Source organism: Hibiscus syriacus, unplaced genomic scaffold, assembly GCF_006381635.1.
Source record: "Hibiscus syriacus cultivar Baekdansim isolate YM2019G1 unplaced genomic scaffold, ASM638163v2 tig00116954_pilon, whole genome shotgun sequence".
NCBI classification, from domain to species: Eukaryota; Viridiplantae; Streptophyta; class Magnoliopsida; order Malvales; family Malvaceae; genus Hibiscus; species Hibiscus syriacus.
Window position 1 is genome coordinate 794494 of NW_024063483.1, and position 25405 is coordinate 819898.

The 25405-nt window shown below is 33.8% G+C and overlaps 4 protein-coding genes, 2 non-coding genes and 2 pseudogenes across 6 annotated transcripts; 2 read left to right on the plus strand and 6 right to left on the minus strand.

Moving 5' to 3' along the window:
• Positions 1-1784: 1784 nt before the first annotated feature.
• On the minus strand, positions 1785-1865 carry LOC120189425. Its single transcript, XR_005522514.1, has one exon. It is a non-coding gene; the product is annotated as a small nucleolar RNA SNORD24 (small nucleolar RNA).
• An 80-nt stretch (positions 1866-1945) lies between these two features.
• LOC120189426 lies at positions 1946-2020 on the minus strand. Its single transcript, XR_005522515.1, has one exon. It is a non-coding gene; the product is annotated as a small nucleolar RNA R12 (small nucleolar RNA).
• A 1361-nt stretch (positions 2021-3381) lies between these two features.
• On the minus strand, positions 3382-5096 carry LOC120189354 (transcription antitermination protein NusB-like; the record flags this gene model as incomplete). Its single annotated transcript, XM_039192658.1, is given in 8 exon segments — positions 3382-3582; positions 3698-3796; positions 3981-3991; positions 3994-4067; positions 4266-4320; positions 4546-4680; positions 4873-4948; positions 5043-5096. Coding segments are annotated over 8 exon segments (648 nt in total), but the record flags the coding sequence as incomplete, so codon positions are not given.
• A 1251-nt stretch (positions 5097-6347) lies between these two features.
• On the minus strand, positions 6348-9031 carry LOC120189234 (annotated as a pseudogene).
• Positions 9032-10714: 1683 nt separating this feature from the next.
• Positions 10715-15332, minus strand: LOC120189355 (annotated as a pseudogene).
• Positions 15333-16296: 964 nt separating this feature from the next.
• Positions 16297-19191, plus strand: LOC120189415. Its single transcript, XM_039192702.1, has 8 exons — positions 16297-16418; positions 16552-16654; positions 16746-16805; positions 17512-17574; positions 17689-17892; positions 18040-18151; positions 18234-18451; positions 18757-19191. Exons 1-8 carry the CDS (start codon positions 16315-16317, stop codon positions 18847-18849), a joined length of 957 nt encoding a protein of 318 aa, XP_039048633.1. The 5' UTR covers positions 16297-16314; the 3' UTR covers positions 18850-19191.
• A 1315-nt stretch (positions 19192-20506) lies between these two features.
• Positions 20507-21901, minus strand: LOC120189249 (F-box protein CPR1-like). Its single transcript, XM_039192559.1, has 2 exons — positions 20695-21901; positions 20507-20561 (listed from the first exon to the last, which is right to left on the minus strand). The coding sequence occupies exons 1-2, from the start codon at positions 21840-21842 to the stop codon at positions 20522-20524; spliced, it is 1188 nt and encodes a 395-aa protein (XP_039048490.1). The 5' UTR covers positions 21843-21901; the 3' UTR covers positions 20507-20521.
• A 1051-nt stretch (positions 21902-22952) lies between these two features.
• On the plus strand, positions 22953-24654 carry LOC120189356. The gene is made up of 3 exons (XM_039192660.1): positions 22953-23491; positions 24141-24478; positions 24583-24654. Exons 1-3 carry the CDS (start codon positions 23134-23136, stop codon positions 24652-24654), a joined length of 768 nt encoding a protein of 255 aa, XP_039048591.1. The 5' UTR covers positions 22953-23133.
• Positions 24655-25405: the final 751 nt, after the last annotated feature.

Sequence of the window (25405 nt, forward strand, 5' to 3'; positions counted from 1 at the left end):
GACTAAGACTAGTATTCTTAGACTATAAATACATGTAAAGTGAACATGATCAGGGGAGGAAATACCCGCAAAAAAATACACAGACAAAGCAGTGAACCAAATCATTTTGTACCAACTTCGAAATTGAATAAAAAGGGTAAGCATGCTCTACCTCGTTTGTTACTGTCGATCTCGCATGAGGGCTGTGATTTCCTTCTTTTGCATGTTGTCTCTCCCATATTTAAGCGCTGAAAGCCGATGACCGGGGTAGGGGTGTACGGAAATTTCTTTCCTAGATCTACACCCCCACGAGGCTTATTTTAGAAAATGGTGGTGTTTTTTATGACGAGGGTGTTGTGGGCTTCCAGAAAAATCGAAACTTTTCAAGGTTTGCCGCCGATGAACGGCGGCCGGCGCCGTTCTACGGCGGCCGGCGAGGCGGCTTGAAGTGGCCATGGTGGCCGGAATCTGGAATCAGGGACCCTGTTCTTCAATCTCGAAGAACAGGCGAGAGAATGCTGTGAAATGGGGGGAAGGCTCACGGTTTTTGGTGGTATCAAATGAAGGAAATAAGATTTTTTTGAAACGATTTTGGATTTTATGCCGGTGACCCACGCGTTTTTTAATAAAACAGGGTAAACTACTCTTTTGATCCCTCGTCATTTTAAAAGAGTTATTTCACCCCCAAATTGGAATTAAACCTTAATATTCTTTGACTTTTGACCTCCATCCTGTAATTCTTTCAATTTAGTCCTTTTTCAGGATTTTATTTTAATCATCTTTTATATATATATAATATTTATATATTTTATATTATTTTTTTTCAGTTTCGTATATACGTATTATTAATATTTTATCATTTTACTTATATATATATATATATATATATATTATTTTATCTTATTATTTCTTTATTTTTTTTTATTTATCTCATTATTTAGTTTTTCTATTACTATTATATAGATTTTTTTTTTCCTCTCATATTTAGTTATTATATATATATATGGAATTAATATTATTATATGTTTTTTATTAATTTTACCTTATACGTTATTATTTTACATTTTTTATATACATATGGACATTTATTAATTCTTGTCATTTTACATTTGTATGTTATCTTATTTCACCTTTATTATGTTTTATTTATTTATTTATTCCTTTTTTATTTTATTTGTACATATTTGATTATAGTTATTTATTTATTTTAGTTTTTTTTAGTTTTTATTTTATTTATACTATTATATATCTTTTTATTTATCTATTGTATATATCTTTATTATTATTACCATCATTTTTATATTCTATATTTTCCTCATCTTATTTGTTTTCCATTTTACCTTAGGTGTTTTATTTGCATTCCTTATCTAATATATGTCTCGATCTTTTAAGGGTACAATTTAAGCAATCTAAGGTAAGTAATTTGGATCGTCATTTTACATTTTAATTTAAATTTACAACTTTCTTAATTAAAGACAACTGGAAATTACATAGTACCGAAAGGGCAGTTTAAGGGTGCTAATCCTTCCTTAGCTGTAACCGACTCCCGAATCCGACACATCTTTGGTAAGACGCAGATCAGGTAAGAAATAAGGTACCCGGTCAACCCATTTATTTTTAAATAAATGATCGGTGGCGACTCCAATCACATTTTTCAAGTCGAAACCCAATTCCGGGGCACAACCGAAAGACGGTTACGACAAAATGTTTTAACTACGAAAATCGACACAAACTCGAAACAGATTTGATACAATTTCAAGACTAGAAACGCAATTAATTTAAAAACATTGAGAAGGAAAAAACAAGGCCTCAGAGATCTTGGTGGAAATAATCATCAGATGGCAAACACCATCAAGAGTAGCAAATATGTTCTAATATCACAGGCCCCAAAAATCATTAATTTTAATTAAAACCCTAATTTTTTATTATCCGTAAATAAATTAGAACAATCGAGGGAAAAAAATTCAGGAGTCAGAAGTAGCTGGTAACGTTCTCATGTAACAATCAATGGTAATCCGTTTGATTTTTTCATCATCCTCTATTTTTTTTCCTGCATTAATAAAACAAATTTGATAAATTACAAGAAAAAAAAGAAATGTAACTACCTTGTCACCGACAAATCCCAAAGGAACAAAGACTAATCGGAGCTAAAGGGAGAGTATACATAGAGAAAAGCTGCGCATACGAAAAGCCTTTGGTTTGACCTAACGATCGATCCTTTGATTCATTCCGATGATAACAGATCAAAGAATTGCAATTATTAGGCCCTCTAACACCGAGTAGAATCAATTCAAAATGAATTCGTGTGAACAAAGTACGAAAGATTAAACAAAAACATGAGCTTCCTCAAGCCACAGCCTCCATGAGAGGGAATACGATATGTGGGTATTTATAAACTGGAATCTGGAAACTCAAAACCCTAATGCGGGCGCCCATAGGCCATATCTAATTTTGTATTATTTTATGGATAAAATACATAATAGATCACTGAATAATGTCCAAATTATCTTTAGATAGAGTACACAAATAGTCACTAAGTTATATTAAAATTATCTTTTTAGTCATTGAAATTTTAAAAGTTACAAAATTATTATTAAACTTATTGAACTGTTACAAAATGGTGATAAATTTAATAAGTTTAAGGATCCTTTTGTAATAATTTGATAAGTTTAATGATCATTTTGTATTAGTTTAATAAATTTTAGTAATCATTGTATAACTTTTGAAAATTCAATGATAAAAAACTGTTTTAATATAGTTTAGTGACTATTTGTGTACTTTACGTATTTTATTTTTGATAAGCAAACTTTTAAATGTTAAAAAATAATCATTATACCAAATTCATTATTGTTTATAATGTCACATGAATTATCTTGTCATAATTTGATAAAATTATTGATTATTTTATAATATTAAAAAATTGATGACCAAAAAAATTATTACTATAACATAGTTTATCACCTTCGATATTTTTTACCATATCTTATGTAACTTTAAAAATTAAGTTTTTAAATTGTTTTTTAATGTTAATTAAAATATAATTTCAAACCAGTTTATATTATTATTTTTGGACCTATTTTTAAGATATACTAGAAACATTAAATAATTAATGAAAATAAGGATCCGAGTAATATAAAAAATGATAGTCATACTATTCTATTAGCTGACCTTATTCACATAGTAATGAGGTAAGGGAGGTAGGGTAGAATAGTCATACTATTCTATGTTTTAGACAAATATTCCAACTACAGCATAATCATATACAAAATTTTTCAGCTATCAAGTATTTGATCATTGCCACTATTTTTCTGGTTTTTAACTCGTCTATGACATCCGACTCAGTTCACCTCATAAGCACTTGAATGAGCTGAAGATTACCCTTCACAACGACTAACCGTTTTCGAAGTGGCAACTCGGAGATCGACGAGAAGCAGAAGATGGCTTCAAACGAACTAGCTGTCATACTTCAAGTGGCACTTCCTGTTTAGATTTCGAGGCCTGAGCTTGGCTGGTTCCAGCAAGATCCTTCACAAACGTCCGTAGGCACCCATTGATTACTCGTGGTGCTGCCCCATCACAGAACCGCTTTGCAAGATCGACGGCCTTTGCAGAACACACAGTGCTTGGTTTTAAGTATGAAAGCTAATGGCTTACTGGTTGGAAATATGCATAAAGAAAATAAATGCTCAGGAAATGAGAGAATGTTGAAAAGAGATACCTCGTTAATGACAATTGGGTGCCGGGTCCCGAGAACGGTTATCTCCGACATTGCCAAGTGAAGAATACTAAGCTCCAAAATTCTACCAGCAGGCTCATTCTGTGAGGAATGAATGTATAAGATCAATAGATATTCAGGTACAAGATGCATAAGAAATCTAAAGGGTGAGGGGAGTCGAGAACATTTTAAACACCGAATTCACATGCCGAAAGCCTACAGAATGAACACAAGTATCTACCAAACAGACTAAGAGAAGCTAAATCTAAAATCCACATATACGGACCTTCCAATTGATGGTGCGACTTTATCGATAACAAGGACATGAATGTCCCATTTGTCCATGGTTGCTACCAAAAGTTTCCTTGTGAAACTACAGGAAGGAACAAGAGGTCAGTTAGAAAGTCTCTCGAACTTGTTCAAGCAGGAGCAGGAACAAAGACACGAACAACCGAAACCAATGCCTTGATATTCTATCAAGCATAGTTTTCAGAGGACGGGGGAGCAAACCCAGCTTTTTTATCAGAGGAAAGCATTAAAATGAAATTAAGAATACAGGGTTATGGTTTACCTCAAAATAAGTTTGCTATACACCAACTTTGGAGGAGCCGATAGAACTTCGGCCTCTGCGATATAATGGCAAAATCGTGTTAGTTAAACCGAGTGGCTAGCCATGTCAACATTTTCCGTAAAATTCATCTTAAGTGAACCATAAATAATTGTTAGAGTGCTTAATTTGTTGCAATAAAAGAGTACTAAGTGAGAATCAGAGCTTATTCTGCCTTATACAAAGAAAAACAGTAAGAGTTTACATGAAATTCAATATTGGACAGTATTTTGCGGTTAATTACCAATGGCGGAATCCTCCTCATCGCTGCGTAAAAGCTCATCGGCTTCTTCAATGGATTGTGTAGTGACCGGAGGTCCTCCGAAGCTCATGTGGTTGTATTGCAATAATGAATCCTTGTCGAATTCATAACCGGGTTCTTTGAATATAAACAAAAACAAAAAAAGAAAGATTGTTCAGTCTTCAATTCAAGCTCATTTTTAAAACTCTAATAATCTCTGCAGGAGATGGATGCAATAATTTCTCAATTCACAAATATATATTCAAATTCATCTCTAAATACGCATCCAACATAACGAACTCGCATGGTAGTATCCTATGTAATACTTACCTCTGGCTGCATTAATCCGCTTCTCAAACAGCCGAATAGGGTCTGAGCCTTGCAAACACGACGCATAACGATTAATCTGCCCAAACACCCAGTCATGAATTCAATGAAACTGGAAAAAATGAAATGAATTGAGAATATGAAGAAGCTAGAAAAAAAAAAGGAGAGCTTACAAAGCAAGCTCCCGGGCGGCTCTGGGGCTGCAAAATCGGCCACTTTTGTCGATTTTAGGAAGCACATCTTTGGATTTGTGAAATGATTGCTGGTCCTGGACTGGAGTGCCATGGAAGGGACTGAAGTTCGAGCTCTGAGCCTTACACGGCGTCGACGACTGGGCGGTAAGCTCGGAAATGGAAGCTCCGGTGACAGACGGCGTAATCGGAAATGGGTTTTGGTAGTGTAATGACAACTTAAAACACAGCTCAACTGGGCTCCTCCATCTACCCTTTGCCCGCTCTCACTAGTCACTACCCTATCTTCTTCTACTTTGAAGTTTTGGTTTTAGACTTTTAGATATTTTATTATTTGTTTTTGGATTAATTGCACAATACACGCTTAACTTTCGGTTCATATTGAAAATCTAGTCTTTAAATTTCAAAATATTATAATTAAATTCTTAAAATGTCAACATTGTATAATTTAACTCATTTAAGTCAAGTTATCTATGAAATTGAACTTAAATATCAATTAAAATTATTATAGTCGACTTTTTGAATTATTTGTTAATACTTAAAGAAAGAGATAATAATTATAGATGTTAATAGTGATTTATCCCGTCAATATATATAATGAAATTGTGATAAAGGATTATCGTCTAACCTCCTGATGTAAGCACATAAAATGATCGATGATATATATTTATTATGAGTATAATAATATAAATAAAACTACCAACCTAAATATGAGATTAAATATATTTATGACATAATATGAATCAATTTGTTATATGTGTATCCATATTTTAATTTAATTATTTTAAATATATTTCATATTATATCTAAATATTTAAATTAAATATTAAGGAGACAGAAGGAGATGATCCTACTTGAACTTGGATTATTAGAAGAGAATAAATTATCTTAAGTTAAACCATTCAATTTTATTATTAAAATTTTAATTCACTTTCATTTTTCATTCTAAATTGACCCTTTAAGATCCAATCTTTTTTTTAAAAAATATGAGTCGAGTTGACTTTTTTTATTCAAATTTAGAGTGAAAAATACTCATCCAATCCATGAATAATATTATAATTGATCTTTATATATTTATAGGATGTGTGTTTACTGAGTTTTTGCTTCCAAAGGAGCTACCAACACACCTCTAATTAGGTATGAACATTCGATTGGGTCGAGTTAAATTGAGTCAAAAAATTTTGAACTATTCGAGTTAATAAATCTTATTTTATAACTCAAACTTTATTTGAAAGTTTTTTTTTTTACTCGCAACAAACTCTCCTAACCCCCAAAACCAGGCTCTTCAAGAATGTTTTGAGCAAAAATGCCAAAAGCAGCAGGCAACAAAAGTCAAATGCAAAGCTAGTTCAAAGACAGCACAATCCTAGCTGTTACAAAATAACTCCCCCATGTGCTAAGCTTGGTTTCTGTTTCTGATCTACAACTCTATACCTTTCAGCTAAGAAACCAACCTTGGCTTCTACTATCATCATCTCTCTATACCATAACCAACTAATTTTCTCAAATATATCAAAAGAAATGGAACTAAAAAACACTTTTTAATTCTATTTCTTACAGGATTTAAACACACCGTTCGCCTTTTTTCTTTTTTTCTCTAACTCAAAGACCTTCAGCTACATCCTGCCAAAAGAATGACAAAGAAGGAACCTGTACAAATCCCACTCCCGCCCTGCCAAAAAAATTTAAGCCTCGAAACAAGGGATATATGTAAATGATAATGATAAGCTCAGTTTTTCATGGATATCGTGCTCGGATTCAAACAGACTGAAGCACTTTTGAAGCATTCTCCTCCTGCAAGGGTAGAGTTCAGCAGTAATTAATTAGGAAAACATAATTAACCATAAACCAACAGTATGCATAGAAAACAACCCATTAAGCATCTTACGAAAAGATGAAGCATGCTACCCATAATTTAACAGCTTGCATATCAAAGTTGATGAAGAAATAGCTTTAAGGATCACCAAAGCCATAGACAACAAATTAAACTGATTATGGGACAGGGGATGAGCGTAGCTAAATCCACAAAAAAACAGACAAGAAAAGCAGAACGCATGCAAGTAACTCACTACCTTCCATACTTGAAGACTGTTATTTTTTCAACAGTTAGGAATGCATAATTGGATTATAGTTTTTTCATTATATGTCTCCTAATTCATTTCAGTCCTGAATAGGATTGGCAAAATAATAGCAATAGGCTCTGAGCACTGGATTTTTATTCATTTATCTATTTATTCTGTTTCTCTTGCAGCAAAACAGAAATAAACTAGATGAAGTTATCATACAACGATGAGTAAACTCCAAGAATAAGACATACAAATAAGGTAAAAGAAACAACGTGGTTAGAGGAAGGGTAATTAGTGAAGCACACTCACGAGCATCATTGGACTAAAACTAACAATCTAAACTTCAGAAGGATCAGGCCCGGAAAAAAAAAATAAAAGAAAATAACTTTTATCGGATAGAAGGAAAAAAACCAGTGAAATCCTATCAGGTATACACCAGAATCTGTAAAATTTCTTTTACATTATTGTGGTAAACAAAATCTTGTTCATTTTTCAAGCTCACAATCAAGAGAGGTAATGTCAATTACTTTCTACAATCACATCAAATAAGAAGAAAGCGTCCTTATATAAGAGCCCACAAAATAGCAAGTCAATCGTTGATTTTATGGAACTTGATCAACAAGAAAGGACATGAATAGTCTACCAGAAAAGGACTGTATGATAATTTCAAACAATTAAATGACTCCCCCAAGAGAATTACCATCAAACTCTAAATCTACATAGAAATTAGAGACACTTGTCACTTATAACTAAGCAGTCTCTAAGAGCTACTGGACCTATTGCTAAAAGCGAAAAAGAGTAAAGCATATGTCTATAGTATGAAAATGTCTTCGGAAAGTCGAGGGAAAAGAACAGACGTTGCTTACATCAATAATCCGAAGAGTCCTAACAGGTGACAGCTTTAGCAAAGAAGTTTCAGCATCAGGAGCAGATCCACTTCCACCTATACCATCACGACCCTGCCAAAACGACAATAAAAACTTAAAAAATGATAGACAAAAACAAATCAAGTTGTTCGGAATAATGAAGAATAGTTACAATCGTACCAGAAAAGAATTTCTATTGTGTTGCTGACGATCATCAAAGAGAGAAGAGTAATAAGGTGGATCATAAATGGCACCTCCTAAAGCTTCATCAGATTCATTTGAGAGCGCTGTCTAAGCAAGGCATTTGAGGGAGTTGAAGGGCTTAAAAATCCATTCCTCAAATCAAAATTGGGGTCTTCGGCACCACTGCTTACATATGAAACCCAAGTCTATATATTTGAAACCACAACAGAGATGACCATAATCTCACAAAACAACCCACTATCTCCATCGCAAGCGTTAACCTTACCGAGAAAGTGAACAACATTCCACGACCCTTCCCTTCTCCTTCCCCGTCGCCGTTTCTCTCTTTCGACATGTTCCAAATATCGTGGGCGAAGAGGGCGAACCACGAAATGTCGAGCATAATGGCGCAAAATAGCAGAACGGCGTAAGCCCGGCCTAAGATTTGACTGCCACTCTCGATGGCGACCAAAGCAAACAAGGCTATGCCCAAATTGGCCAACAACACACCGTTGTATAATGCGCCGAGGGATCCGGTCAAGGCGCACCCAATCTGAATCAATCGAAAATGAAAAGATCATATATGAAGAAAACCCGATAAATAGTAAATTAGGGTTAGGGGAAATTAAAAAGAATAAGAAGAAGAAAGCAAATTACTTGGATGTAAATGAGGATAACGGCCACATAGAGAAGCTTATCATAATCACGAAGACAAGCTTGAATCGCGTCTCTCAGATTCTGAGAGCAACAACAAATCATCATCTGCTGCGATTCATTCAAATTTTGATTTCTCCTCCAAAACAACAACAAACAAATGAAAAAATCAGATGTTTTTCTTGCGTTTGATTTGAGGTTTTGCAAGGTTACATCGAAATCAAATAAATAAATCGAAATTCTAAAAAAGAAATAGATGATTCAGCTCGTTTCTTTCTTTGTTGTTCTTTTTGTTTTTTTAGATATTAATTTTGTTTTATTTATTTTCTGATTTTCCAGGTTGACGAATGACGATCACGGCGTAGATAAAAGCCGAATGAACAGTCTTTATTATATTATTTTTTACTGGTAAATTAACTTTTAGTTCTTAAATTTAATATATGTTTAATTTAATCCTTAAACCTTTTTATTTTTGAGTTCACATTAATTTAAATTTATAATTTTTTTTCATTGGTCACATAATAACATGGTATAAATAGATTAGGGATGAGCATGGGATCCGAACCCAACCCGATCAGGTCAGATTTTTTTTAAAAAAATCGGGTTCGGGTCAATTTTTTTATGTGATGTTCGGGTCTGATCGAATTCGGGTTTAGAGTGAAAAATACCCGACCTGACCCGAAAAATATATATTTTTATCTTATATATTTAGGAATAATTACAATAATATCCCTCTATATATTATTTTTTCAATTAAGTCACTATTTTTATTGAATAATTTTTTTTTTATTTCGGGTCAGATTTTTAAGTTATATATCAGGTCGGTTCGGGTCTCGGGTGGAGGACTCCTTGTTCTCAGGTAGGGTCAGGTGGACCAAAAACTCGACCCATGCCCATTCGTAAAATAGATCAATAAACATGTGACATATACAGTTTCATTAAAAAATTAACTTTAAATAATAAATAATTCTTAAAATAAAAAAAAATCGATAAACAACGATAGTATGAATATATCAATATAACATGCCACAAATTCATGTTGATATCGTAGAAGAAAATGACTTCAAAAAATCATCATATACTTTCATGCGACGATATTTGAAGGAGACTGCATGTTATATTGACAAAACATGAGGTATTTTCTCTTTCTTTATTCATTAAAATCGATAAATCAACTAAAAATGAGATTGTATATTCATCTAAAGTGTTGTGAAAAATTATATATCAAATCAAATAAATTGACCAAAAATAATTAAAAATAATAAAAACAATATATGTTACACATCTATTGAGTAATTTAAATCACATAAACTTTCTGTACAATATCAATGAGTAATGTAACAACTAGAGGGGTAAGTGACCAAATTAATAGCAAAAATTATTAAATAATCACCTTGTCTGATAAGAAATATTGAGTGGCCAAAATAGTATTTAACCCTGATTTCATTCTAATCATTTCAAATATATTAGAATATACATTTCAGTTCTTAAAGAAGATCATTTATATAATTTTAAAATCTAAAATATTATTCATATGTTAAGTTAATTTTACAAATGCCTATCATTTTAATGCCACACCAAATCTCATTATTTTCTTCAATTTTCAAGATAATGTCTTTTTGAACATAAAAATAACATAACCAAAACCACGTTAACTGTCATTTATGCCATCGCATCGTTATCGAGTTAATGACCCGATGATATAATTAAAACAAAAACGAAAAAATTTAGCTGCTTTAGTTGAAACAATTAAAAATTTAATAGAATGAACGATATACCACTTAAAATTAAAAGATATTTGATATAATTTATCATAATTTATATTAACTACTTAATAAAATGGACAATTTAATTTTAATAATTATCCAAATTCCAAAACAAATTGATAATACAACTGAAAGTCAATACTATGCTATGCGGGTAGAAACTGCACTCTATCATCACAACCAGCTATAACTTGGAACTCGAGCAATAATTATTTGGTTACTACTATCTCCTTGTGAGCTTTGAATGAGAGAATCACATTCCAAACTACAGCAATGAAATTTGCAGCAAGGACCTGAGAGAAACATCGAACCACCGTTCAACGATACAATTAGACCACGTAAAACAAAATCGACCAGCTACAAAAGAGATGACAAACAAGCATCGATCAGTTGAATTCGATTCAATACATTTGACCTCGTGGAACATCCGGATCGAAAGGAGTATAGTTGTTTTAGTACAATGCGAATAATACCACAACATCTCAACATCGAACCAAAAAGAACTGAGCACATTGAGCAAATTTTTCGATGTTTCCGTACCGGAAACCACTTATATGAGTCGAGTTTAAAAAGCCTAGATATGATTGGCACATCAATCCTATCAATTCAATCAACATGATCTACAAATTTAGCATGGAACTGACCCTATTTCACAACCACAATCATATTGCCTAGGCTTGTTTCTATCATGATTCTAACTAATCAACACCAATTTAACACGACTATAATCCACGAATTGTTCGAAAAAGTAACAATCTCCTAAAAAGTTCTTAAGCTGAACGATATACCACCACAATTAATACAACAGAAAGCAATTTAATAGGTCGGTGTTATGTTATAAACCTTTAACGTAATAATCATGTTAAATTCAAGTTACAAAAATGTCAAACCATAAATCTTGATAAAAGAGGTATGCACGTTAGGTTGCAAGTTTTATAACCCTATTAAGTTTGTATTAGACAGTCGTGATAAAAGAGCCCAGGCAACAGGTATGCCAAATTCCAAATCATCCAGCCAGGGTTAGAAAAGAGAATGATATTAAATTCTGATGAATTAAACAAAAAAATCACCTGCAACTGTTGCGGGACAAACCAAAAGTTGAGAAATTGGAAAGGTATTCATAGCTGCCAATTTGCAGCAACAGCAGAAAACCACTCCTACAAGGTGAAGTTTTAACGATGTGCATGAGAGAGAGAATGCAAATCAGGGAATGCATACGTGCCCATGAATTAAAACTACCTGTTGAAGTTTGGGTACAACTTGCGACAGCCTTCCTTCAAGTGTCGTCAACGTAGATAAGAAAACACCAATAAAGATAGGAGCAAAAATGAACTGCAATATGTTGCATAAAAATAGCATAAACTTTTAAACCAAATTGAGCTTATAGAAAATTTCTGCAGATTAGCACGAACGATAGTTCACCTGATCCAGCGAAAGCCGCAAGAAAGCACCTGAAGCTCCAGGTAGTTTTACCAAGTTACTTAGATTCAAATACCTGCAAAATTACCAAGTGTAATATAAGAAAAACGAAAAACAATCTCACATGAAAAACAAATCATTTTAAATAGCAGAGAACTTTGCATATGATGCCCCAAAATGTGTAATCCCAAGGATAAAAGATTAAAAGTCGATTTACTTATTAAGACATCAGATTCTAAAAGTAGGCAAAGAATAAAATTAAGAAACTAAAAAAACCATTAATAAAACAACAATCCACTAGAGATTTACTGAAGAATTAAGCAGGCAAGTGAATAAAATAACTATAATCATATAACCGATTTGAACAAAGAGAATTGATCATGAAAATTACCAGAAGTGCAATGCAGGACCAACTAATGCCAAACCCAATAGAGTAAATAAATGTCCTCTTCAAGTCTAGGGATGGCACACGGTCAATTTCAAGCTGAAGTCAAAATTTTCAAAGTTAAGTCATGCCTTGCATCACATTAATATTATGGCTTAAACAGAGAGATTTATATCTCAAAAATAGCAAACTACCATGCTAATGGTAAAGGATACAATAAAAACAAGAAAAGACCAAAGAAAGATCCTGGATTCGAATTATTTCATTGTCAGAAAATCAGAAATTGAAAAGATAGCCTTAACCAGTTGAAACTTGTGAAAACAGAAAATAAAATGAAGACCAACATAAAATCTCAGACTGAAAAGAAAGAAACCGACTTAAGCTCCCAACTAAACTTCCCATCACTGGACATAAAAAATTCAAGTTCGGGCTTTAGGACCAGCTTAGATGTCTCTTAAACACTCTATGGAGGCTGCAACATGCCTTCCATCAACACTTCTCTTCACCAATAAAGCACAGCATCATTCTATTCTATGTGCATCATTCAAACAATTTGTCGTGAGACAGCAGCATTGTTCAGGCATAATGTTTTTATTCTTCCTTCCTGTTTTATCTTCTCTTTTTATTGTTCGGTCTCATTGGTTTCTTGCTTCTCTCTCCACATTCTTCCCAAGATACTTATATTTCTCTCTCAACCAAAAGTATTGTCATGCCATGATGGCATGTTCACAGGTTTTTTGCTCTGTCAACCACACAAAGCAAATCATGTGCAAAATTGTATCGAAACTTGGGATAGCATGGACACGTCAATGTCTAACCAAGCTCAAGTTCTTGTTTAATTTATCACCAACTTTGCCAAATTTCATTCAACACCGGCTCTGACATAGATAGAACTATTCTCTTAAACCTGCCTGTCAATAACATGTTATTTTACATAAATACTACACTTTAAATTGAAAAATAAAAGCAACCATTTTGTTGTGTTAAAAAAAGAAAAGAAAATCAAGTGAAATTAGAAACCACATGGAAAACGGGGGAAAATACCCATAGTGCATTCTCATTCTAAATGGAACTTAGAAACTTACTTGGCAAATCAAATCCCCAACAAACGTCAAAAGTGCAGATGTCACAGCTTTTGTCAACACAGGATACTTTGCTAAAAGACCCAAGTACCTATTAAATAACTTTAGCAAATCATTTTTTTTTGGGGGTGTGGGGGGGGGGGGGGGGAATGTACAACAGCACATAACTAAAAAGTAACAAATAAATACTTTGGCAACCTAGAGTAAAACTTTAGCATGCTAGTCCGGCAAGAGATTTTTTTTTAATTGTACATGAGTTGTCCTCTAGTAAGGTTCCATAACACCATCAAAAACACACTGCTCAACCAGCATTCACAAGAAGTAAATGTTCTAAGAAACCATTGTAAATGCTTCGTATATGACAAAGTATTGTACTTGAAGAAATTAGCATAAACTCGTCCAGGAAAATGTATAAAGCTTAAAAGGTTCTTGCCCTCACGTTTATTCAATTTTATGCAGCACTTCTAAGAACTCAAATCTAACAGAGAATATAAAATCTACTCGCCAAGTGTCCTACACCGAATACATAGGTAACTAGAGTCTCGTGTATGCATATAGATAGACAAACCCAATAATGGCTTTAAACACTGATGACTGGAACTATTATTCTAATTTCTAAAGGAAAAAGTTTACTGATGCAATTCACTAATTATACAAATTTGTAACCTTTTAATTAACATCTTCCCTCCCAATCATCTACCTCCATAACATCCCATTGTAGAAGAATTCTCAACCCTATAAATAAAATCTTAAAATATATACATTTTTCCAAACAAGCATGTTTATCAAACCAACTTTTGATAACCTATCAGTAGCGAGGATAGATACCATCTTCCTAGGGGAGCCAATCGCCCATGCCTACTGAATAATTGAAACATGAAATGCCACCAATTTTGTTCCAAGACTAGGTACAACTATTTCTTAATAATAAAGGATCTAGATGACTAGAGTTTCACTAAATTCTTTTACTGTGTTCTCCAGCACTCCTCTTTGTTTTTCACTTCTACAACGTTACCAAGTACATTCGTGGCACAAGAACAGCAGCAGTAACCTACTTCATTCCAGTTCTGCAGCTCAGCTTGCTTACACTCATCATTAATCAAGCTATCCAAGATGTACAACATTGTGAGTTTAAGCAATAGAAAACATGTGCATCAAGCACCTAATAACGAAACTTTTTATGAACAATCAAACAATATACCAATAATGAGCATTTTAATGACATTCTTATCCAAACAACCATCAATTTGAAGCAGAGAAGGGGGGAATAGCAAAACGATATCATAATTAAAAAAAAAGAAAAAAAAGAAAGGGAAGTCTTTAGTTACCATGAAAGAAAGGATCAACCGCTTCTTCCTCCATCACCATCAGCGCCTTCACCTTTTCCACCAGAATTCGCATCACCGGAGCCTCCAAAACCACCGCTTCCACCGGACCCGAAACCACCGCCCGAAAGTGCTGAAACCTGTAGAAAATCCAAACCCAGCAGCCAGCTGCTCCAGTTTTGCAAGCACCCGTTCACCAAACACAGCTCGATGACTAGAACTCGAAAGACAAGGATAAGAACATTCCTTGGACTCTCTAACGGGGAACCTAGTTCCGACTGCAGAAAGGCACGGACTCCGGAAGAAAAACTCGTGAAATGGTCGTGAGGGAATCTACTGGTGAGTACCACGGAATTTAGAGCCATATTTGTCACTGGCGATTCACGGACCGAGTTGGGGAACTCGAAAACTGGTTGTATGGATTATGCTTACGGCTATGGCCCTGGCGCCCTGCTATAATATGAATGACAGGCGCGCTAAGCAAAGTGGAGTGACCTCGTTACTCCGTTTTAACCGGAAACTTTAACCCGACTCGGCAAATCTGTATGATATTTTTACCGTAACGATAAAAAAAATATTTTTATTTTTTTATGTTATATTTCATTGTTAATCCATGTATTATTCGAAACTTACGAATTTAGACCTTGTATTCTAGTGTGGTCTATTTTAATCTTTACGTTTATCAATTTTTTAACTTTTAATCTATAACTTATATATACAATAATTAATAGCATGATTTATTTTAATATGTTTTACGATTATAATTTGAGTTAGGACTACAATTTTAAAATTAAAAAAGTTTTAGAACTAAAACGAATGATATAGAATAGAAGAGATAACAAGATTTATTCCTTACTTTTAATAATGAGGTTAAGAATCGTATTGTGAATGATAGTAACTGTGAATAAGAAGGAATATAAAAAAATTGATTCAATGAAAGAATCTCAATTAGTATGTGGAAATTCTGATTTATATTATGTGTATACAATTGTCACTTATATTAAAATATTTCATGTTATTGTAAATTTAAAATATCAATTGATGAACGACTTCATAAATTTAAATAGAATTAAGGATGATTATTTAACTTAAATTCGATGAGTTTTAATTTAATTTGACCTTACGACATTGAGTATTGTTTTAAATTTAAGTTTGAATAGCGTCTGATTAAGTAAATTTAATAAATTTATAATGATTTGATAAATTTTGATAAATTTTATAATAATTTTGTAATTTTAATAATTATTATTATAAAATTGTTTTTAAGTTAAGTGATCCAAACTATTATTTTAATAGTGTTCAGTGCCCTATAGTGTACTTTATCCTTTTAAGTGCCAAAGGAAATCTGGTTCTCCATCGTCACGTATATGAATTGATCGGATCAAATGGTTCAGATAATCGGGGGGAAATAGAATAAATAGTGAATTTTTGAATAGATTGTTGTTGGATCCATTTGTTGGAGATTATAGAAATATTTTGATTTGAAATACACAATACGATTAATCGCGATGGGTTTCAAGATATTTGTGGTGGCGATTATGGTCGTCGTTTCCCTTGTAGCGGCGCAGATTTCATCGGCATCCACTGTTCCTGCTTTTCTATGGTTTCCGGGGTAAATTATTTTGTATTAATTTTTATTTCATTGGATTAAATTTGTAATAAAAAATTATAGCTTAGGGTTCTTGTAAATTGGGATTTTGGATCTCATTTTCTTTCGAATATGTTTTGATTTGTGTGTTTTTCAGCTTCTCTAGCAAAGAACGAAAGGAATCTGTACATTATCAGACCATGTCTCCGAAGGATCTAGCTAATTCTGTTCTCTCTCAAGGGGGCTGGTCTGACTTACTGGTATTTCGAACTTCCTTTTTCCTTCAGTATTGTTGTCATGGTTTTAAATTAGTTGATTTCTGATTAATTGAGTTTTCTGATTTGATTTTAGTGCTCCGATAGGAAACTCGAGCGCCATGTTGATCTCGCCATTGTTTTTGTTGGTAGAGAGGTAATATTCTTGGACTGCTGTATATTATTTCTAAGCTTTCGCTGTTGAGCATCATTTTTATTAAACAACCTCTCTTTCTAAAACATGGAAAACTAATATACTAGTAATAATGGTTGGCTTTTTTTATCTCAATTATTTTTTTATTTCTTTTAAGCCATAGATGTAATTTGCTGAGTGAATCCTTTACTTCTTTTCAGGAACAGAGGGCAAATTACCTAAGTTCAAAATAATAGTGATTCATTAAGTATTTAATCTCAAAAATTGGGCAGGGCAAAAGACTAATTTGACTTAATTTTAAACTGATAGGGACCTAAAATGCTATTAGACCAAAAATTTTGGGAGGGGCAAGAGCCGCCCCCCCCCCCAAGCCGCCCCCCCCCCAACTCTCTATGTACCTCCATCTCGCTTTTTTTATACTGCAGCGGAACAGATTTGCTACATTATTTTTCACAAAATCTCAAGTCTAATTCAATGAGTTGAAAATATTTAGCATGCTGGACGATGTAATAGAAAAATGATTACAACATTCTTGCTGTTGTTCTTGTGTCCAGACCTTGATGGACATATAGTTGTGATGGTAATGGTATTTATTATTTTCTTGAAGAAGTTGTAGGTGCATTTAGTTCACTGTTTCATTGTGATAAACTGCAATCTTTACTAGCTTTCATGTGGTCTCAACTTATGATGTTGCTTTTGTTCTCTGTAGTTGCACTCTTCAGATGTTGCAGGAAACAAACATGTGGATCCAGCTCTTTTGAAATTGCTTAAGGTGACTTCATTTCACCTGGTTACGATTATTTTATATATATTTATTAGTTAGTGTATTAATTACATTAGATTTCACTTCCCTGCATTTTCATTGCTGATTCATACTGTTGAACAGGCGTCTTTTACCAGGTCCAACTTTTCAATGGCATTTCCATATGTAGCTACCTCTGAGGAGGAAACAATGGAGAATTTGTTGGTTTCAAGTTTTAAGGAAGCTTGTGAGCATGGTTTGGGAGTGAGTAATGTTGCATTTTCGGAATCGTGCTCTATAGACAGTGGAGATTTCCAGAAACTTGCAAACTTGCAAACTTGCAAACTTGCATTCGATTCATGTAAATTAACTTCAATATTTTTTTTTTATTTTTTTATATATAAATGCATCAATATAAAATGTGGTAGTATGGAAATGATTTTAGCATCTCCATCTTGTTAACTCGTTCACAATTTTCTGGTAAAAAATAAACAGGATCATCTAGTTTCAAGGATGGAAAAGAGAACAAAGGGGGAGACTGATTTGGTTGTTCTATGCCATGGAGGCTTTCAATCTCTGAAAGAGCTTGATCAAACATTCCCTGAGAGTAAGCTATAGTAGGATGTGTCTTATTTTATTGAAGATTTGTTACTCAAAAATGTATTCACTTGTTTTATTTAAATATTCAGGTGAGATTTTGAATGAAGTTATGAGTTCAGTTGAGCAATCTGGGGCAAAATATGCAGCTCTTTATGTTTCCGATCCTTTTAAATCCATCCACTATCCCGGTTATAAAGAGCTTGAAAGGTTTCTTGCTGAAGATACCCCAAAGAATGCTTCAGCCACTGCCCAAGTCTGCGATGAGGTTTGCAAGCTAAAATCGTCGCTCCTAGAGGGAGTTTTAGTTGTAAGCCACAGTCATTGCCCTCTACTCTCCTCTCACCTCTAATCTAACAACAGTGTTTTTCTATTATATGGTTATATATGGATTTGGAAATACATTACCGTCTTTCAGTACTAACTAATCCTTTCTTGGATTCAGTATGCTTTTATTTTTATTAGTGTTGTATATGATTATAGAATTTGAATATTCATGTCTTTCAATGTTGGTCTCTCCAGTCCTTCGCATCTCATTCCTTGTATTATGCGTAAGAAGTGTCCCTGCTGTGACATATATGGGCTTCTAATATGGCTGCACTACTTGATTTCCAGGGAATCGTGTTGCTTTTAATTTTAGTGTCAGGCCTTTGCTGCATGATGGGCATCGATACACCAACAAGATTTGAGGCTCCGCAAGATAATTGATTGTCTGTTTGGTGCAACCGAGCATCTTAATGTTGCAATAAGGCTTCTGTCCTTATCGTATCTAGGAGTTCCTTCTCTGAAACTGCACAAGACCATCTATGGCCTTAAATAAGCACCACAAGCTCGGTATCGAGAGTTAAGTAGTTTTCCTCTGCAATATGATTCAGAACTCAGTTTCACATGTTTGTTTATTCATCTGTGTTAAGGATTCCGTCCACGTTTGATTTCTTGGTTTTTGTGAATGATATTGTAAGTCCTAGGAAAAAATAATATGATCTGCAGTCTATTTTTGCAACAATTAGCTCATATGTTAGTCTTAAAAGATTTTGTTTCTTTGAATTATTTGAGGTGTCGAGGTAACCATAAACTTTACAAGGGTTATTTCTTTTCTCCATCTTCCAATATGGTATCTATTACTTTAGATCCACGCTTCTTTGTTTGAGGCGTTGAGGTAATCAGAAACTTAAATATGACTCGATGTGATCATGGTGCTTAATCTTACAACAGCCATACAAAGTTCAATGCGTAATCTCTTATGGTTAGCCTTTGAACAAAAAAAAATGGTTAATCAAAGCCAGTTCGATGCAGTGCTTTAAGTTTTACAAAGCATCATACTGACTTAAAAAGGATCCTGAAGATCTGCACCAGTTTGGCACTAGACGCATTGCCGACCAACATGCAACGGGTCATAACGGTTTATAATAATGAATCGGCTAAAAACATCAAAATTATCACTAAAATAGTAAAGCTAACTCGAGTGAAATCCATAGTCATTCAAATCTCAAACTATTAACGGTAAATTACATTCATAGAATTCAAGAAATAGTTCCTGCATATATTACTCCATGTGTGTATCAACTAACTACCATTCACAAGGCGAACACAAGAACCAGTGTTGCTCTTTGACTTTCTCTATCACTTCCGGAACCAGAACCTGAGCAAACAATAAATTGAAACAAAATAAACAAAGAATGCAAGTGCTCTAACAATAGTGTTTATAGGTTAATGCGAAGGGCTAGTATTCAATACACTACTAGTGCAATATTTTAATTCCGCAAGCAGTGTTTAAATTCTGCCACATGTTCAAAATTATAATCCCTAAACGTTAAACCCTTGATGTCGCATGTCATCCATTCAACCCTGCCTGTGGAGTTATTAACTCCATTGGCAGTGTATAGAACAACTTTCCTATTGTGAAACCTGTTGAACTAATTATCAATCAAACTAATCACATGACCTTCCATGGCAATCAATTGAAACAAAATAAAAAGTATATAAGTGCTCTAACAATAGTGTTTACTACTTTACTTCATGAGTCCTGTGCATATCTGAACAAAAAATCGAATATATTTGTATCCGACAATCACCTGGAAATCAATCGAAACAAAATAAAAAGGATGTAATGCTCTTAACAATAGTGTTTATAAGATGCTATGAAACCTGTTGATCTTATCTAATGTGACCAGTTCTCGGAATAATTATGACTAATTACAATCAAATTACGTTGTTCCGATTCTTCATGTGTCCCGCACGCATATCCTTATGCAGATATGATGATATGATCCATACATAAAAAAAACATGAACTAAAAAAATATTTGTATCTGTCACTTGCATGGAAAACAAGAATCAAGCATAGTTTAACATTTGATTACCGCATATCCTTTCTCAGCTCACAGCACCAGGTGAAACCCCTTGGATAAGAAATCATCCCTAAGAACACACAAATAAAGGACTCATGTTGCATTGTACAAAGAGAAATGCAATACAAAATTGCATGGAAGGGTGCAAAAAGCCAATCCAAATTCTTTTAATTACATTTCTTTAAAAGGGAAAGAAATGCCACCTCTTGGAGTTCTTTCTCTGCTTCTTCTTCTTCTTAACATTCTGCTGCTTCTTGTTGGTCATTGCACGATTACCATTAAGAGGTACGAGACTCTCAACCAACATCTCGACTTCGAATAATCTCGGAAGACCTCCAATCCTTACCTTGTCAACCCTTTTGCTTCTCAGGTCATACCAGACAAATTTATTGTCGTCAACGTTCAATAGCACTTTGTCACCATTTTTCGAGAAGGCCAAAGGTAACACAAACTCAAAACTTGGAAAAGACTTGGAATGCTTCACTGATATCAACTTAGTCCAAGATTCTTTCACCCCATACTCTTTCATTATCCATATATCAACAACATGAACTTCCCAATAGTTTGCAATCAAACAAAGACAACCTCCCATTGATTTCAAGTTCATATGAAAGCTCATATCCAAACCATTCGGCAATTCAACCACACGATATTCTTCAGTCCTGAGATCGAAAGCGATAACAAAGCTCTGTGTATCAGATTCAGGCCTTTTAGAAACCACCCAATGTAGAGCATTGTTAGCAAGAACTCCATATGATCTTTTATATTTAAGATAATAAGGAAAGTCTTGAATCCTTCTCCAACAGTTGGTACTCAAGCTGTAAACTTTAACTTCAGAATCGAAAGAGTCATCATCTTTGCCAAAGAATTGGACCATTCGAACCAATTTGTAGTCGTCAGAAACCGGATCATAGCCTAATCCATATACAATGAACTGGACACAAAAAGCCCACGGTGGAAACTCTATCTTGGTGGCGGGCAGCATCTGGGATTTTCTCGTCGAAGGATTCCACAATCCTATTTCTTCATGCACGTTATACAAAGCCAGCAAACCATTGCAAGAAGAACCCAATATTTCAGTGCCATTGCCTTCATCCGATTCATCGAGTGGGTGTTTGAGTCTTTGGACTGTTTTGAGCGAATCAAAATCGACAGAGACGAGGTTGCAGTCTCGGAGAATGAGGGAGAGATTAGTGTTGGTTTTGAGGGAGTGGGAGAGGTGACACTTGATGAAATCAGGGTCGTCGATCAAAGAGCACCATGGCTTTGAAACGCACCTGAAGCGTAGAAGATCTTTGACCCCTAAACGGCATAGTACATCGTGGATAACGTCGTGGGAGAGGGTCGCCATTGTTGTTTGATTGAGCGTTAGGGTTTTGGATTGGTGAAAACGGAAGAGTGAGCAAAGAAAGCAGACGAAGGTTTAATAGGAATGATTGGACAATATTAGAGCAAAATACCCTGAAGACCACTGAACTGTGGATCCATTCTATTTTGACCACTGAGAAAAGTTTGTCAATGAACTTATTAGACTTTCAATTTTATTTAAATCAAGTTTAATTATTAGAATTGCTAAAACAGATAACATTCAGTGGCATGGTTGAAATTAAATTTCAATTTTAGTGACATAATTGAATAATTTTTCTGTTCAGTCGTTAAAATTAAATCAGCTCTATAGTTTAGTAATCTCTAAGGTAGTTTATCTTAAAATTTATTTCAAAAAGGGTTGTAAACTTCGATTAAATTTTTAATATTTGTATCCGCTAGGGTCAAAATGAAAGAAAAAACAACATAATTTTATCCTAAGAAAAATGTAAACGATACACTTTAAATATCTATGTTTGCAAGTTAAGCGACCACGACAGTAAGCATTTATGAATTTTATCTTTAATCATTCAATAAACTAATGTTTAGAGTTGTATATTTAAATATAAAAAAAAAACAATTTTGTCTATGTATAAGTAGGACCTATGACACATCATATGGCCCTAAAATTTAGAGATCTCACACATAAATACCGTTCGAGAATGTCAATATACAATTTTTGTGCTATAACGACATTTTATACAAAGGGAAAACAAAATTTTCATTTGGTTATCGAAAAAGTGGTAGAAAAAGTTACAAATGAAGATTTTGATAGTATATTTAATCGTTTTTCATGTAAAAAAACATTGTAGATCTCTCATTCTTTCAAATTTAACAAATTAATCCTTATTATAAAATATTTTAAGGACCTCGTTTTAGAAAGTAACATAAAGACTATATTTTTTAGGAAGGGTCTAATAAAATAAATATCTAAATAATATAAAATTTGAGAATATCATAGTTAAAATTGTTAATTTTAAAATGTCAAAACAAATCATGAATTCCAATCAAATTTATGTCAATACGATAGTTCTGATTAAGATAATAACTTTGTTTGATGTGGTTTTTTATGCTTTTCTGTGACATAGTGTTATATCTATTACCATCCACTGTTGTTTGCTTTCCTACAAAGTTCATTTTAGACAGTCCCTTCCCTACCTCACGCCCCCAATTTCAGTACCTTTGATGCTCTGGTGCAGTTTTCAGATGAAAGGAAGTCTCTAATTATTGTATTTTCGAATACTAACATTGGCATTTCAACAGCCTTTCATTTTCTCATGCAATCAGCTACTGCTATTCGCTGTATGCTTCCTTTGTTGTCTTATCCATATTGTAGTTATTTTGTAGAATCAAATGTCTTCCTGAAACTAATGTTTTTTCTTCTTCTTCTTCTTCCTCTTCCAGATTTATCCATATTCTGTCTCTTTTTGCAGGAACAAATATTCTCTGAAAATGATGCCTTTTTCGCATTGACATTTGAAAAACGGCGACCATTATGGCAAACACTTCTCTCATTTGTCTGGCCTATGTTGACCCTTGCGATTTGCTTGTTTCCTGTATATCCACATCGATGCAAACTACCAATACTCTACTCAAGTGCGGGACTTCTTGTACTTATTCTCTCCTTGCTTTTACGTAAGTTTTTCTGTATTAATTTCCTTTTCTGCATGTAATTTGGTTATTTCTTTTACTATATTAGGAACATATTAATGGCATTAAAAACTTAACCGTCTTTTCTTTACCTTGTTAAAGTAGAAACATAGTACTGGCTGAAATCAGTTTTTAGTTTGATTTTGGGGTTGTTGACTAGCATTCTAAATGGTGTGGTACAGTTCCAAGCTTATCAAGCAGGATTTTCCTGCTCGTTCGGGGTTTTATTTGCTAAGTAAACGTTACATTACTTTTAGTTTGATTTTGGGGTTGTTGACTAGCATTCTAAATGCCGCTTGATATAAGCAGTTACATTGATCCTCTCTCACTTGGATTACTGTCTGTTCAGGTAGGCTATGCCCTTTCCGTTTAGTTTGTGGATTTGTTATGTCCGTCTTGCCAATAAGAATCTGTCTTAGACGCTTGATCTGATAAATTGTCCGGTGACTCGATCCGTAACCAGAGACCTTAATACTCGCTAAACCCTTATGTAGTCACTTATTGCTGTTGAATTCGATTAGTGTTACGAACTGCTTGATTGTAGTCCAAGTTTGTAACAGGTTATATCTGCATGACCGGTTTTAGTCATGTTTGCTTTTTCCTCTTATTTTCATTCAAATTTTAAAATTTGCAGTGAGAGCTGCAATATTTGGTGCTGCATGGATCGTACTAGGAAAGCGTGTTTGGTTCTTCCCTAACATCCTTGCCGAGGAAGTAACATTGCGAGAACTATTCTGTGTTTGGCCCAAAAAAGATGAAGAGGAGCGACCAAAATGGACAGCAAGACTGTTCTATGCAATTTTGGTCGTGTTGGTCATACTTCTGCTGAGGCATCATGCTCCTGATGAGGCTTCTAGAGCAAGGTCAGTTCCAAATCTGCTCTTGGTCTTAAGAATTTTGTATTATTGCTCGATGATATTCTCAAAGAGAAACCGGCTTATCATCTATATATATATTTTCTCTACGCTCGATGTAGAATGTACAAGGTCGTTTTCGGTCTTTTGTCATTTATATGTTCTATTCTTGGAGTCATTTGTCATGATACATCTATTAAAGCTTTTATATCACTCTTGCAGGTTCAAAAGAAAATGTCGAACATAATCGGTGATGTCCTTGAATGGTCTCCGAGCCTGCTCTCTCCGGGATGATGGACAAACACACTGTAGTTAATGCCACGGATGATAACAACAAATTTTCAAACGAAAGCGAGGTAACCTCTACAGATGAAACCGAAAGTTTCGAAGGAACAGATGAGCATCCCAACGATGCCGTATGAGGGTACCGTCAGCTGAAAGAAAAATAAAGGCAGTTGATTATTATATTTTTGTTTTTGAAAAATGGGGGTAAAACCGTAAAAGCACTAACTCGAGGGGGTAGTTAAGACATGTGAGAGGTTTATAACCATACTTTCATTACAATATTTGATGTCTTTGTGTGTGTGTGTGTTTTTTTGTAACCTTTGGTTAAAGTGATTCCATACATTCATTTCTATATTCAACTATGGGTTTTGCCTACAAATTATTTGAGTTTAAATGTTTAGATATTATTAGAATGATACCTTTGTAATTATACATAAAAATGATACTTTGTAATTACTTCAATGTGGGCCTTTAAAGATGAATGATTCTTAATACTAAGAGAGAATATTATTATTTTTTAAATATTCTGGTTCAAATAATTACGTCTACAAGATCTATGTGTGTTTTTATCAATAGGTTAATAAACTTTTTTAATAGATACTAAAAATATCTAAATATGAAATCTAAATTTTATAAAGAAATAACTTTATTAAATTGGATTGAGTCGGAATATAGATTTTGTTGTAATTCCTAACTTTTTGTACATTGTACTTACTAATTTTAACTGTAATCATACTAATACAACGATGGTAGTTGTACC

Excerpts from the sequence above, each read along its gene's own strand:
- LOC120189415 (XM_039192702.1), top strand. The coding sequence starts at position 16,315 with ATGGGTTTCAAGATATTTGTGGTGGCGATTATGGTCGTCGTTTCCCTT. Across the intron at positions 16,419-16,551 it reads GCTTTTCTATGGTTTCCGGG|CTTCTCTAGCAAAGAACGAA; the intron begins GTAAATTATTTT and ends TGTGTTTTTCAG. Across the intron at positions 16,655-16,745 it reads GGGGCTGGTCTGACTTACTG|TGCTCCGATAGGAAACTCGA; the intron begins GTATTTCGAACT and ends ATTTGATTTTAG.
- LOC120189249 (XM_039192559.1), bottom strand. The coding sequence starts at position 21,842 with ATGGCGACCCTCTCCCACGACGTTATCCACGATGTACTATGCCGTTTA. Across the intron at positions 20,562-20,694 it reads CAGAGAAAGAACTCCAAGAG|GGATGATTTCTTATCCAAGG; the intron begins GTGGCATTTCTT and ends GTGTGTTCTTAG.
- LOC120189356 (XM_039192660.1), top strand. The coding sequence starts at position 23,134 with ATGCAATCAGCTACTGCTATTCGCTGTATGCTTCCTTTGTTGTCTTAT. Across the intron at positions 23,492-24,140 it reads TATTCTCTCCTTGCTTTTAC|TGAGAGCTGCAATATTTGGT; the intron begins GTAAGTTTTTCT and ends TAAAATTTGCAG. Across the intron at positions 24,479-24,582 it reads ATATTTTCTCTACGCTCGAT|GTTCAAAAGAAAATGTCGAA; the intron begins GTAGAATGTACA and ends TCACTCTTGCAG.